This window comes from Odocoileus virginianus, chromosome 15, assembly GCF_023699985.2.
Source record: "Odocoileus virginianus isolate 20LAN1187 ecotype Illinois chromosome 15, Ovbor_1.2, whole genome shotgun sequence".
Classification (NCBI taxonomy): Eukaryota; Metazoa; Chordata; class Mammalia; order Artiodactyla; family Cervidae; genus Odocoileus; species Odocoileus virginianus.
The window spans coordinates 6,685,893-6,700,927 of record NC_069688.1 but is presented as its reverse complement, the minus strand read 5'-3'; the positions used below and the strand labels follow the sequence as shown (position 1 = coordinate 6,700,927).

The 15,035-nt window shown below is 49.3% G+C and overlaps 1 protein-coding gene across 1 annotated transcript in view; it reads left to right on the top strand.

Annotated features, from left to right (window-relative positions):
• The first annotated feature begins 264 nt into the window (after positions 1–264).
• The window catches only part of TG (thyroglobulin), a 238,090-nt gene continuing 223,319 nt past the window's right edge, over positions 265–15,035 (top strand). Inside the window, exons 1-7 of the mRNA XM_070476976.1 lie at positions 265–2,501; positions 3,435–3,543; positions 3,987–4,084; positions 5,457–5,660; positions 6,337–6,496; positions 14,173–14,279; positions 14,733–14,876. Coding sequence (XP_070333077.1) covers positions 2,435–2,501; positions 3,435–3,543; positions 3,987–4,084; positions 5,457–5,660; positions 6,337–6,496; positions 14,173–14,279; positions 14,733–14,876 — 889 coding nt within the window. The 5' untranslated portion in view covers positions 265–2,434. The remainder of the gene's footprint in view (positions 2,502–3,434; positions 3,544–3,986; positions 4,085–5,456; positions 5,661–6,336; positions 6,497–14,172; positions 14,280–14,732; positions 14,877–15,035) is intronic.

The following is a 15,035-nucleotide window of genomic DNA, read 5'->3' as shown; positions in this document are numbered from 1 at the left end:
GGAGCCGGAAACTGCGGCATCTGACGTTTGCTTTGAAGCAATTTCCTCCCCTGGATTCCAGGATTCTCCCTTTGCCCCCAGTGTTTGTGTATGCATGCTCAGTTGCCCAGCTGTGTCCGACTCTGCGACCCCATGGACTGTAGCCCGCCAGGCTCCTCTGTCCATGGGACTCTCCAGGCAAGAGGACTGGAGTGGGTTGCCATTTCTTCCTCCAGGGGATCTTCCTGACCTGGGGATCAAACCCCTGTCTCCTGTGTCTCCTGCCTTGCTGGTAATTCTTTACCGGCTGGGCCATCGGGGTTATTATACACAGCCCCCTAGTCTTCGAGAATGAAGGAGATGAACGAGAAGGCACTGTGATTGTACTAGGATCCAGGAAGGAGGGGGAGGTGACAGGGCCAGTGAAGAGCAGAGAGGATGGAGGCCCGAGCCAGGAGCGGGCTCGACGCCAGACCAGGGAGTTGATGCCTAGAGTGTCCATAGTGCATCCTCCTGGCTCATAGGGCATTAGATGAGAGCGCTGGCAGGAGCTGAGTCATCATGAGAAAGAGGATTTCACGGTGTGGAGGCAGCACCCTGGCATGGCTCTCTCCAAGCTCACCGCTTCACCGCTGGGGTGGAGAGAAGCACCTCTCCTTCCAGGTACACTGTGCTGACTCGGAAGGAAGCCTGGGCAGCTCTCACCCTCACTGACTCCACTGCGTCTCTTCCCAGGGACCAGGCCAGCGAGAATGACTCAGCACATAGGCTGGCCTGTGCAAGACTCAAGACTCCTGCCTTTGTGTGTGGGTGGTGGGAAGCATGAGGAGTGGGCTTTCTGGTAGACCTCAGCCTCAGCATTTTTAGTTTTCAAAAGGATTTTATTTATTTGCTTTGATGTGGACCAGTTCTAAAATCTTTATTGTATTTGTTACCATGTTGCTTCTGTTTTATGTTTTGGTTTTTTGGCTGCGAGGCATGGGGGATGTTAGCTCCCTGACCAGGGATTGAACCCTTGGCCCCTGCATTGGAAGGTCAAGTCCTAACTACTGGACTGCCTAGGAAGTCCCAGTTTCAACATTTTAGAAAATTCATCTGCTTTAGAACAGCTGGACCTGGAGAGCTGGTGGGGGTTGCACATGGCCAGGCTCACTGTAATATCACAGTGTCTCTATAGCCTGGGCAGAACTTGGCTTGTGGTGACTGGGGCTGTGGGCTCCCCAGGTGGTGTTAGTGGTAAAGAACCCTGCTGCCAGTGCAGGAGACATAAGAGACGCGGGTTCCATCCCTGGATCAGGAAGATCCCCTGGAGAAGGAAATGGCAACCCGCTCCAGTATTCCTGCCTGGAGAACCCCATGGACAGAAGATCCTGGTGGGCTGCAGTCCATGGGGTTGCAAAGAGTCAGACACGACTGAAGCAACTTAGCATCCAATGAGGGCTGCAGAGGGTCAAGCTGGGGGATTCTAATTCTCCAGTAAATGCCAGCACATCTTCTCAAATCATCTTTAGCTGAAACCTAAGGCTCATTGTGATCTCCCTCACGCCCAAGTGCTCTCCCAAACCTGCCCACGCTACCTTCTGAACATCCATGGAACCCGTCTCCATCTCCCAGCCCTTTGATGGGAGAAGCAACTGGAGAAAGCTCACTGATGTACAGGCTTTGTGTGGAAGACAGGCCTTTCGGTTGTATGAAGTCCTGGGACAGAGGGGAAAGGGGGATGAATACGAATATGGCTGTGTGTGTTTGGCTTATCTGATTGAAGTCCCTACATTCTATGTTAATGGCTCTGCTGTTTTGTTCCCTGCCTTACCCTCATGGCCCAGAATAGTGTCTGCTTCTCTATCAGACTCTAAAGAAACATTGCTAGAAGGCAGGCAGGAAGGAGGAGGGATGAGGAGGGAGGGAGGATTGTGTTTCTTTCTCGGCGGGCCTGAATGTGTGGCCCACCAAGTTGGGAACTTTGGCCTTTACCCCTGAAGCCATGCCTCCAGTTCTTCCCTGGTGGTTAAGATGGTAAAGAATCCACCTGCAATGCAGGAGACCTGGGTTCGATCCCTGGGCTGGGAAGATCCCCTGGAGAAGGAAATGGCTACCCACTCCAGTATTCTGGCCTAGAGAATCCCACAGACAGAGGAGCCTGGTGGGATGCAGTCCATGGGGTCGCAGAGAGTTGGACGTGACTGAGCGACTTTCACACACACTCGTCCCCGGTACTGCTCCCCTCAGCCTCCACAAGATTCTCATCCCACACTGGCCACACGAGTGTCCTCCAGGGGAACAGACGCAGGTGGAGGACCTCCTCGTGACCAGCAGAGAAAACAGGGCGGTGCTGCTTCCCTGAGTGCCTGTGGGTGGGGGCTAAGTGCCCACAGTGGTGCTATAAAGGCTGCTTGGCCAGAGCCGTAAGGTGGGCAGCAGCTTCTGACCCTTCGTCCCTGGAAGGGCTCCCGAGATGGCCCTGGTCCTGTGGGTCTTCGGTCTGCTGGACTTAGTCGGCTTGGTGTCAGCCAACATCTTTGGTGAGTTCTGACCCTGTGGTCTCAGAGCGTCGGGTCAGGAGGGACTTCTCAGGCCAGCTCCTCGTTAGCCAGGATCTGCCCCAGGGCCTGGGAACATTTGTGACCTCATTTAATCCTCACACTGTCCCGAGGTCAGTTATGCACTCTTTCCTTTTCAGATGAAGAGACAGAAGGTCTGAGAAGTCACAGAGTTAGTGATCGGTGGAGAGGATGTGGGAAACTAGATCTTCCTAATTGGATTCTAGTTCCCCTCACCCCACCCTGTTATCAAATGTGGGTATTGACTATTTTTTTTAAATTATCTTTACAATCTCAAGTCCCAGGTTGTCCATATGGGGTATCTGAGAAATAGTCAGCAGGTAGTGAAAAACACAAATCCACCCATGGTGTGAAATAGACCTGAGTTCTATTATAGCTGCGGCTCAGCCACTTAGCGTTGATTTTGGATAAAGTCTCAGCCCGTTTCCTCTCTGGGAAGGAAGTAGTTGTGACTGTGATTTCTGAATAAGCCCCTGCATGTTACATGCATTCTCCATCGAGGCCAGGAAGGTGCTCTGTCTGCGAGGAGTGCCTTGTTAAACTCAAGAACACCTCCTTTATGGTGTTCCCTGACCCAACCGTGGTCTTGGGGAACACACAGTCCAAGGGTCCTCTGTGAATCCTTCTCTTGCCAGCGGTCTGATCCTGAACAGGTTACGTTCCCGGCCGAGTCTCAGGGCCACCTGGGTAAGACGGTGACATCCCCTCCCAAGGGGTCAGGGGAGTTAATATCAAACTTGTGAGTAGCCGCAAAACTGCGAGTTGGAATATACTTGCTGATGGTGCTAGAAATAAAACCCGGAAGAGCATCTGTGTCTCCAGCGAGTCCGTTTCCGTTACTGGAATCCAGGCAGCAGGTCCTCTCTCATGCGTGGCATCACTTCCTTTGTGCAGAGTACCAGGTGGACGCCCAGCCTCTCCGCCCGTGTGAGCTGCAGAGGGAGAGGGCTTTCCTGAAGCGAGAAGACTACGTCCCCCAGTGCGCCGAGGACGGCAGCTTCCAGTAAGGCCTCCTCCAGCCCTGCGGACCCAGGGACCTTAAAATCCACCTTCTTCCTGTCCCCGCCCCCTGCCCTTTACGCTCCTCCTCAAAACTGACCTGTGGCCACTGTTGCTGCAGCGCTCCCCAGACCCGGCAACACTGAGTCATCTGACCCTCGTGGCCCCTATCCATGCTTCCTTCCAGCCAGAACCAAAGCCATCCCTTCCTTTCCTGACAAAACTTTTTACCGTAATTGTTTTAATAAGGGTGCACAAGGTGATGGTGATGGGGTGGTGGGATCTAATGACTGACGCCCCGATGCCTCCTCTCCTCCCTGCATTGAAAAGGTGCTTTCTCTAGTCATCTGTCACACTTCACACCCGTCTTTTTCTTAACTGAAATGAATTAAAGGGTGGAGGGAAGGAAAAGGAAGAAGGGTACCTGACTGTGGCTCCTGTCCCCAGGACCATCCAGTGTGGGAAGGATGGGGCCTCCTGCTGGTGTGTGGACGCTGATGGCAGGGAAGTGCCTGGTAGCCAGCAGCCTGGGCGGCCTGTGGCCTGTAAGTAGGAAGGGGAGGAACTGCAGGGGGCAGCTCACACCCTGGATAGAGCCCTGGGCTCGGGTGCACCCAGGGCTAGCCTCCCTCTGGGCTGCGGATCGTCCTCTGAATTAGGCCCTACCTCCTACAGGACTGCTGTGAAAAGCCATGGGACAATCAAGTCATGTGTTCAACAAGTAGCCTCTGACTCTCCCCTGTGCCAGTACGCACGTCTGATGCTAAGGATGCATCAGGGAAAAGACTTCAAAGTCCTCTGAAACCAGAAAGCGCCCTCTTGCTCAGGAAGTGTTTTTCTCAACTGGGATGTTTCTAAGATTTGAGACTTAAGGCAAAAACTTTCTTGTTAAAGTAATTGCTATGATGATTCGTCGAAGAAGCTCAGTTCCCTCTTTAGAGCGTGTCACAGTAAAGCTATAACAAGGGTCAGTGTAAGCTGCTCATCTTAAAATGGTGAGACTGAGCTTCAAAGCATTCATCCTTTAAAAGAGCAAAGCTCTGTTGCAGCGCTGGTTTTGGGGGCCAGCACGCTGGCTTGGGGAGCAAGCTGACTCCCAGCAGTCCTGCTGAGTGACCTCTGCGGGGCGCCCCGCTGTCACTGAACTCCAGTTCCTGGTCTGTAACATGAATACAGGATCTGCTGTAGGGGCAGCTCTGACGGTCTTGAGGGTTTAAGTTGCACGTAAGACACCTGGCCCCCAGTAGGTATTGAGCAGGAGCAGCAATCACTAGTGTCACTAGTCCTCACGCACCTGAAGCAGGCGTGTTGTTCAGTCACTGAGTCGTGTCCACATCTTTGCGACGCTGCAGACTGCAGCACGCCAGGCTCCTCCGTCTTCCACTGTCTCCTGGAGTTTGCTCAAAGTCATGTCCATTGAGTCAGTGATGCCATCTAACCTTGCTCTGCCATCCCTTTGTCCTTTTGCCCCCGGTCTTTCCCAGCATCAGGGTCTTTCCCAGGAGTTGTATTTTAATTCTATAGAGAAGGCGGGTTGGGCACGGAGGGGTGAAGACTCCCCCAGGTCACAAGCGTGTGCAGGAAATTCGTATTCAGATGAGATGTCAACGGCCGGCCTGTGCTCCCTTCACACCCCACCTCTGCAGCTGCGGGGCTGTGGGGTGTCCCATGGACTGAGGGGACGCGATGAAACCTGCCCTTCCCAGCCCGGCCTGCAGGATGCCAGAAGAAATCCTGGGATATGGAGTTGGGCAGGCCGGACGCTGGCCCGGAGGCTGCTGCCAGCTCTTGGGCCTCCTTGGGTGGTGGGAAGGGCCGCCCTGCCTTCCCGCCCCTAGGGAGGGTGCGTGGTCCTCCGGGGCGCGGACCCCTACGTGGTCCCCCCGCCTGCTCTGACACCGCTCTTTGCCGCCCCAGGTCTGTCGTTCTGCCAGCTGCAGAAGCAGCAGATTTTGCTCAGCAGCTACATCAACAGCACGGCCGCGTCCTACCTTCCCCAGTGTCAGGATTCCGGGGATTACTCGCCCGTGCAGTGCGACCTGCGGCGGGAGCAGTGCTGGTGTGTGGACGCGGACGGGATGGAGGTGTACGGCACCCGCCAGCGGGGGAGGCCGGCGCGGTGTAAGTGCCGCAAGCCTCGGGGCACCGGGGGAGGCGGAGGTCCTGGGCAGCCTCCCACACCTGACCGAAGCGGGGTGAGGGCTCCCCGAGGAAAGGCAGGGGGCCTGGCCTTCAGCCCGAGGAGAAGGAAGGCGTTCTAGGAAGGTTTCATCCCTTCTAGATGTTCCACGCGGTGGACCGCAGTATTCACAGGCTGATCGTTAAGAAGTACAAGTAGGATTTCCGGGAGCATCAGGCCCTAGTCCCTGTTCGGGATGCTCTGCTGTGTGTAGCAGGAACACAAGCATCTAGATTGCAGAAGCACATACGCCTCCTCGTGTAGAAGAATTAGAAATTGTTTCCTAAACCTATGGACACCAAGGGGGAAAAGACGGGGGTGGTGGGATGAATTGGGAGGTTGGAACTGACACCCATACACTCTTGATATTATGTATAAAATAGACGAACGAACATCTATGAATAGGACAGTCAGCTCTACTCAATGCTCTATGACCTATATGGGAAGGAAATCCCAAAAGGCGGGTGTGTGTGTGTAAATATATGCAAATATATGCAAATATAGAGCTGTTGACTCTGCTGTACCGCAGAAACCAACATAACCTTGTAAAGCAGCCACACTCCAGTGACGATCAGTGAAAAGTAAATAGACTTAAACTGTTTCCTGGGAAACGTTTAGGTCCAAGGAGCTGTGAGATAAGAAACCGCCGTCTCCTGCACGGCGTGGGTGACAGGTCGCCACCCCAGTGTTCCCCAGACGGGGCCTTCAGGCCGGTGCAGTGCAAGTTCGTCAACACCACGGACATGATGATTTTCGACCTGGTCCACGGCTACAACAGGTAAGGGCCCTCAGGCGTGCGCAGCGCGGGCCACGCCTCCGGGTTTCCCGCCCAGGCGTCTGCTGTCTGGGGGCTGGGCGCTGGCAAGCGTGTGTGCAACACACTCAGCCCATGCGAACTGAGAGAGGCCTCCTGTTCACTTTCCCGTGACGGATGACTGAAGGCTCATGGCGTCTCCCACAAAGCAAGCTGGCAATAGCTATTCAATTAAAATACATGAACCCTCTGGCCCAGCCAGCCCACAGAGATGAAAACACCAGAATGTAAAGATTCTGTATTAGGATGTACTAGAATGTCCACTGCATCGTTGCTTTTTTTTTTTTTTAAGTGAGGCCATAACTGGGAACAGAGTGAGTGACAACCCAAGGTGGGTGTCTGGATAAAAGCATGCTGTGCTGTGGTTAGTCACTCAGTCTATCCGACTCTTTGTGACCTCATAGACTACAGCCCGCGAGGCTCCTCTGTCCATGGGAATCTCCAGGCAAGAATACTAGAGTGGGTTGCCATGCCCTTCTCCAGGGGATCTTCCCGACGCAGGGACTGAACCCAGGTCTCTGGCATTGCAGGGAGATTCCTTACCATTTGAGCCACCAAGGAAGCCCAAGAATACTGGAGTGGTTTAGCCTATCCCTTCTCCAAGAGGTCTTCCCAGCCCAGGAATAGAACTGGAGTCTCCTAAATTACAGGTGGATTCTTTACCAGCTGAGATACCAGGGAAGCCACTGTAAATGTTTCCGCAGCCCTTAAACAGAATGCACTCAGAGTGTGTCTGTGGTTTGGAGTGGGCTCTGCAGGGCCTTATGATAATATCATGTGAGCTACAAGGTGCACATGATATAAGAGGATTTAATTTTTAGAACACAGACAAGCAAACAGGTCCTAACTTTAAGTGCATATATATGATTATATGATGATGCTTGTGTCTGTATAGGATTAGCTTCCCTGGTATAGGATTAGGTGAGGACAGAGAATTACACGAATAAGCACATACTGGGTGGTTCTCACAGCCACGCTGAGGGTCAGGTTGCTGTGAAGGAGGAGGAGTCAGGAGAAGAGAATCAGCAGAAAAGGAAGAATGTGGACCCAACTGATGCATTCTTATAAGTGGCATGTATGTGTGCACCTATTAAGCTTATTCAAGCTTAAAGGTTTACATAACAAATATAAAAAAGGTATTTTTTAAAAATAGATCTTGGCCCAAATAACTGGATGGCTTCTGGTTATTTAATATGGTGACTTTATCAGTATACAGGGCTTGCACAGACTTCAGATATAATCAAAACACTGTGAGGGAAAATAAATAATATTATTAATCTGTAAATACTGGTAGGAATTCTCTTAGAGAACCTGAGGCTTTATATGTCTGGCTTTCAAAACCACCAGTTTTCTTACTATGAGAGAGAGAGGGAATTCCCATGGGCTATGCCCAGAGGGGTCATGGATCAGCAGCCTGTGACCAGGTACTGTCCCAGAGACAAGTCTCATTTGAGCTGCACACTATTTTAAAAACTGAGAAATTTTAAATTGAATCCTGTAAAATTTCAGTTTATGTAGGTAAAAATAGTCCAACATAGCAATTTTGTATGTTCAACCCAAGACACAAAATTCTGAATTCTTGATTCTAAAGAACAAGGGTGGAGACTGCATGTATTGTCCCAGGGCACCAAGAAACTGATTCTTTTTGGACCAAGTGCAACCCACCCCACCCCGCACTGTGGATCTCTTCCTGTATGCGCCACACTCCTCCGGCTCCAACTGTTTGCATTACCTGTCTGGCCCCATAGCGTTTGCCCTGTGACCCTTATTCTGACCCTGCCACTGCTGGCAAAGTGACCAGGTCACTGACTTCTGAGTCTCAGTGTTCCCATCTGTAAGGACAACACCAGCTTGTTAGTCATGCGAAGATCTGCTGAGCCCTTGCCAATGAAACCACTGCGAAAATGGTAAATTATTATGCATTTGTAGGGAATCCATCACCAGCTTTTACAATTGTAGGTTACATTCCCCTACCCACCTCAGGCCTAGAAAATGTCCTGCCCATGTGCATATTGGAATCTCCAAATGTCCTGATTTATTGATGCTCAGCAATGCAAACCGATATGCGCTTAGTCCAAGTTCAATTGGATACTCACTGTGTACAGTGGAATTTGGGATCTTTTCATCTACTTCAATATTTATAAAAATAACTGGAAAATGATGGTCTCTAGCACACAGTGGGGAATCTGAAGAAGAGAAATTAAGGAACCCACCCTAGGAAGCACAATTTGTGGGTTATAGACCTGTCTGGCTCCTTTTCAGTTCAGTTCAGTTGCTCTGTCGTGCCTGACTCGTGTGTGCAACCCCATGGACTGCAGCACGCCAGGCTTCCCTGTCCATTACCAACTCCCGGAGCTTGCTCAAACTCATGTCTATTCAGTCGATGATGTCATCCAACCATCTCATCCTCTGTCATCCTCTTCTCTTCCTGCCCTCAATCGTTCCCAACATCAGGTTGTCTTTTCTAGTGAGTCAGGTCTCCCCATCATGTGGCCAAAGTATTGAAGTTTCAGCTTCAGCGTCAGTCCTTCCAATGAATATCCAGGATTGATTTCCTTGAGGATTGACTGGTTGGATCTCCTTGCAGTCTAAGGGACTCTCAAGAGTCTTCTCCAACACCACAGTTCAAAAGCATCAATTCTTCCGGTGCTCAGCTTTCTTTATAGTCCAACTTTACACCCATACATGACTACTGGAAAAACCATAGCTTTGATTATGGGGACCTTTGTTGGCAGAGTAATGTCTCTGCTTTTTAATATACTGTCTAGGTTGGTCATAGCTTTTCTTCCAAGGAGCAAGCATCTTTTAATTTCATGGCTGCAATCACCATCTGCTGTGATTTTGGAGCCCAAGAAAATAAAGTCTGTCACTGTTTTCATTGTTTCCGCATCTATTTGCCATGAAGTGATGGGACAAGATGCATGATCTTAGTTTTTTGAATGTTGAGTTTTAAGCCAGGCTTTTTCACTCTCCTCTTTCACTTTCATCAGGAGGCTCCTTAGTTCTTCTTCGCTTTCTGCCCATAAGGGTGGTATCATCTGCATATCTGAGGTTATTGATATTTCTTCTGGCAATCTTGATTCAGCCCAGCATTTTGCATGATGTACTCTGCATATAAGTTAAATAAGCAGGGTGATAATATACAGCCTTGTTGTACTCCTTTCCCGATTTGGAACCAGTCCATTGTTCCATGTCCAGTTCTGTTGCTTCCTGACCTGCATACAGATTTCTCAGGAGGCAGATAAGGTGGTCTGGTATTCCCATCTCTTTACAAATTTTCCACAGTTTGTTGTGATTGATCCACACAGTCAAAGCTTTGGTGTAGTCAATAAAGCGGAAGTAGATTTTTTTTCTGGAACTCTCTTGTTCTTTCGATGATACAGCAGATGTTGGCAATTTGATCTCTGGTTCCTCTCACTTTTCTAAATCCGGCTTGAATATCTGGAATTTCTCGGTTCACAAAATGTTGAAGCCTCGCTTGGAGAATTTTAAGCATTATTTTGCTAGCATATGACATGAATGCAATTGTGCGGTAGTTTGAATATTCTTTGGCATTGCCTTTCTTTGGGATTGGAATGAAAATTGACGTTTTCCAGTCCTGTGGCCACTGCTGAGTTTTCCAAATTTGCTGGCATATTGGATATACCTACAATTCTCAAAGAACTTGCAGATGCCTGCTTGAGGCGCAATTTACAGCTTTGTCCACCAGAGGGCAGTCGAATTAAAGGCAAAAGTTCAGGACTAAGAGTCTATTGTTAAAAGAACCAAAAAACGTTTACCCTTGAAACGGGAGCTTTTCTTTTATGTAAGCAAGCATGTCTCTGAGCGAATTCTGATTTAAGAAGGTCATGGGAAGGGTCAGGTAGTTAGTTACTGGAAGCCCAGCCATGCTCAGGAATTTTCTGATAAGTGGACCTGGGCAGTGCCAGCCCCAGTGTCTCCACCGGGCAAAGTGTCAGGAGCTCTGGAGGCTATGTGGAGAGTCTAGACATAGTACCCTGGATGGCTGTTAGATGAAAAAATGCCAGATGGCCAGTGATACTTGAATTTCAGATAAGCAAGGAGTAATTTTTCAGTTTAAGTGTGTCCCGAATATTGCATCAAGAATTTTAAAGCTGGTTGAGGGTTGGAGATATCTCATGAACCAGCAGACTTGGATTTTAAAAAGAATGGATTGCAGTCAAAGAAGAGCAGAGTGGTTGCCTAGGGGTGACTCTATAAGTTTGGAGGCCACTATACTATTGCAGGTGAGAGGGGCTGTCAGCTTGAACCACAGCAGGTGATGGAGTGGGCGATGGTGGGACGGAGTGGGATTGATGGAGAAATATTGACTTGAGATTCATGGAACTTGGGGAAGGAACAGATAAGAAGGGTGAGAGAGAGAAAAAGTCAAGGATGACTCCAAGGTCTGGTTTTTGGCTGGCTGGTAGAGGAAGAGTCTGGAAAGGAAAAGTCACAAATTTGCTTTTGAAATATTGAATCTGAAGAGACTTCTTTGGGAAATTCACATGCAGAAGTGGTGTAGGGCAGTTGACCCATTTCCATGGGGCTGCAAGGAGCCTGGAAGCCTCACTTGCCAACCTGTTTGTTGTGGGTTCTTAATGTGCTGGGTGATGATTTATGCTTGAACTTGACCACAGCATTTGCCCATTTGAAGCAGATCCTTTTCCCCTTGAAAAAAGCAGCTGCTAACTACACACATTTGGCTGGTGAATTTAGGAAAAAAACCATGTCATGGTGGGGAGTAAGCTTTGCTAGTCCTTCTGCCCCCTTCCCCATCTTTCACAAGGCCCTCGCCTAACCACTGGCTAGGGAAGTGCATTCTGGTTAAGTAACCCTGGTTAAGGCTTGATATGTCATCATCAAGCCTTAGTGACCCGAGGTAAGACTCCATCAACTGGTCTTTTTATCAGTACTTGTTCTTAGTGACAGAGCTCATGCAACTCTTTCAAATGCACTGGGAACTGCTGCTACACAAATGACCCGATGAGAAGGAGCTGATGCATCTTAACATGCAGTAAAGTGGCCTGGTTACCTGAGCATGAGAGTGACTGTGTGCAGAAACCCTCATGGACTCGTCTTCGCCTGTTGCGCCCACTGGGCCCTCTGCAGGGGTCTGCAGTGCACCGGGCGTTGTGGGAGTTATCACAGCTCTTGATTTTGAGGAGGGATCTGCTGGTCTTCATCAGGGGCTGGTATCCGGAGGGACCAGCCATGAGAGGGGTGGGAGCATCTGACTGAGTAAGGGTGCTGGCTACCTGAGTCCAAGGGCATGAATCCTGCGGTGCAGGTGGGCAAGGCCAGATGCCTGCTTGGGACTGACATTAGATTTCACGGAGCCTTATTTGTGATTTCTTTAACTCGGTGTTGGCCACAACCTGAGCATCAATGCAGAAACGCCATCATGTCCCCCTCCACTACAGTTTTCCTTCCTGAGGACTCTTTGATCATCATCCTGAGATGTTGCTTTTCATTCAACAAAAGGGAAGCATCCCTTTCCTTTAGATGAAGGTTGAGGTGGGTCTTTGGGTTGAATTGGTGGAATGTGGGACTTGAGTGGTTTAAACTTCCTGTGCCTCGTGCTGGAATGGCCTGCAGAACTTTGGGCCAGCCGGGAGCTCCATCACTGCCTTTTAGATGACAGGAAACCCCAGGATCCAGCAGAGAGGGAGGAGTGTTGGAGCAGAGGACTGCTTCTGGGGAGATGGGGCAGGACCAGGGAGCAGCCGCGCACTAACAGGTCGCTTGGTGGTGACAGCCTGGGTTTGAACTCCAGCTCCCACCACTACGTTAGATGGTGGCCAACATACTTCACTTTTTTAACCTCTAAAATGGGCATACACACAAAAAATATACCTGGTTTTTAGGACAGCTAAGTGGATTAAATGAGTCAATGTCTATTAAACATTTTGCTGATTGTCTTTTACAAAGTAATGCTTAATTAAGGGAGGTGATTATCGTACTGTTTTAACATGTTTAGAATTGAATTTATCCCAGGTTCCAATGAAGGAACTTCTGTCATATTCCTCCAGTCAGTATGAGCAATTGGGCCACGTGTGTCTTTAGCTTCTATTATGCAACTTACTAGAGCAGGAAATGGCAACCCACTCCAGTGTTTTTGTCTCGGAAATTGCACGGACAGAGCAGCGTGGCGGGCTCCAGTCCGTGGGGTCTTGAAGAGTTGGACACGACTGAGTGACGAACACTCATACTCATGCAGCTCACTGACTGTAACGTTCTTTTTAATTTAACCCATGTATGCATAATCACAGACCAACCATATGGAAAAAACCCACAATTCTACAGTATGTACATAGGTTTTGTTTTGTGTGTTCATTTCCTTTCAGATTACCTACTACATGTGCACCCTGTGTTGAGGTTCTGAAAAGTTCCTGGAAATAAATTCCCTTCCATTTCTGGTTCATTTGCATAGGAACAATTGTAGTGCATGCACATGTCATTTTGTAGTCTACCCTTTTTACATAATGTTATGCATGCATTCATTGAGGGGATTTACCATAATTCACTTTAAATTTTCATAGCTTTGGACATTAAGGTTGTCTTCAACACTTTCCTAGAATATATTACACAGCAATAGACCTTTCTGTGCAGAGAGCTGCTATTATACTTCTTCTAATTTGTTGGTTGGGAATATATTTCCAGATACAGATGGAAACATACTATGATTGTTTTCATAGTGCTATATGGAGCATAAAAACTAATTTCTCAGTGTTACACAGAGATAGCAACTCCTCTCTGGCTGCTATGTCATTGCACGTGGGTACAACTTTTTATCACCTGAGCATCATATTACTTCTAGGATGGGTAGCCCAGCCAATTAGTTCCTTGTAGCAATTGTCAGGCCAGGCGTGATTTTGGCATCTTTTCCCTCGACTTATGGAAATGATGTATAGCCCTTGTTAGTGATGTCACTGTGATTTGGTGTTTTCTTCAACTATGGGACTGGGAAATGTCCCACATAAGACTTTCCTGTGGTGGAGCCTGGCTTCTTCTCCAGCTCTTGAGAAGTTGTAAAGGGCTCTGAAGTCATGTGATCTCCCCAAATGAGATCATCTGCAATGTGCACCATATGTTTGTAAAGCACACTTGGCCCTTAGTCTCCAGAGTTCTATTCTAGTAAAGGAACTCTTTAATGCAATGCTGATTAACTGTTTTCTGCCTGATCCTATGAGCCACCCGCTTGGGCTTAAGTTGGTCAAAGCCCACGAATGAGAAAAACTAATCGGTAGATGACAGTCAAGCACTGTCATCCGGCCAGCCTCACTCTGGCCAGGGAAAACCAGTTCAGAAAAAAAGCACATTTACTGCAGGAAGCATGGAGTAAACAGCATGAAGCAAAGAGGCGGATGGTTCTTGTCCCCAGATAAGATTGTTGCTGCTGTTGTTTTCCAGTTACCAGGTTATGTCTGACTCTTTGTGACCCCATGGGCTGCAGCACGCCAGGCTCCTCTGTCCTCTATTTTCCTCTGGAGTTTGCTCAAATCAAGTCCATTGAGTCAGCGATGCCATCCAATCTCATCCTCAGATGGGACGAGGCCACATTAATTTATTTCTACTGGAAGAGGTTGTGATGACTTGCCTTGTATGAGGCGGTGACCATGAATCCCATTGTCTTGCAGGTTCCCAGATGCATTTGTGACCTTCAGTTCCTTCCGGAGCAGGTTTCCAGAGGTGTCTGGGTATTGTTACTGTGCGGATAGCCAAGGGCGGGAACTGGCTGAGACAGGTAAGCACGTTCTCCTGAGAGTCTCAATGCCACTCCCGGTAAAGCAGAAAGGGCAGCTGGGCTGTCCGGGGTATGGGAGAGGGCACAGCCTTCACAGGCCTCCAAGGGAGGTACTTTGAATACAGCTGCTGCTCATCCACGTGGCGCCTTTGCTGGGAAGAGTTACCCCCATCAGCCCCCTCTGAGCAGATGCAGCTCCGAGCTTGGCGAGTGGTACCCGGGATGGATTTCCTTCCCTCACTCTCTCAGCTGTGCTCCCTTGCGCTGTGAACAACCTGTGCAACCACACAGAGCCACCCTGACTTTGGAAACCGTTAAAGCCTTGTTCAGATGCAAAGCACAATGATGCCCGCTGGGGGCTCTAGCCTCTTTATATCTGTTTGCATGGTGGTGAGGTCAGGGTCTCCTTTCTGAATGAACCCATCCCTCCAAACGCTTGTTTTCTTGGCTCAGGTTTGGAGCTGTTACTTGATGAAATTTACGACACCGTTTTTGCCGGCCTGGACCTTGCTTCTACCTTTGCTGAGACCACTCTGTACCGGATATTGCAGAGACGGTTCCTGGCAGTGCAACTAGTCATCTCCGGCAGATTCCGATGTGAGTACAAGCTGGAGGCCGATGTGTTTCTGCTAGGAGGAAACCACTTGGTTTTCATGTCCCTGAAGTCTCCATGGCTGCCCTATCAAAGCGGGCGTGGGGATTGAATTGACTTTACCAGCATCCAGAACGTGTGCTGTAAACACACTAACCGCCCTG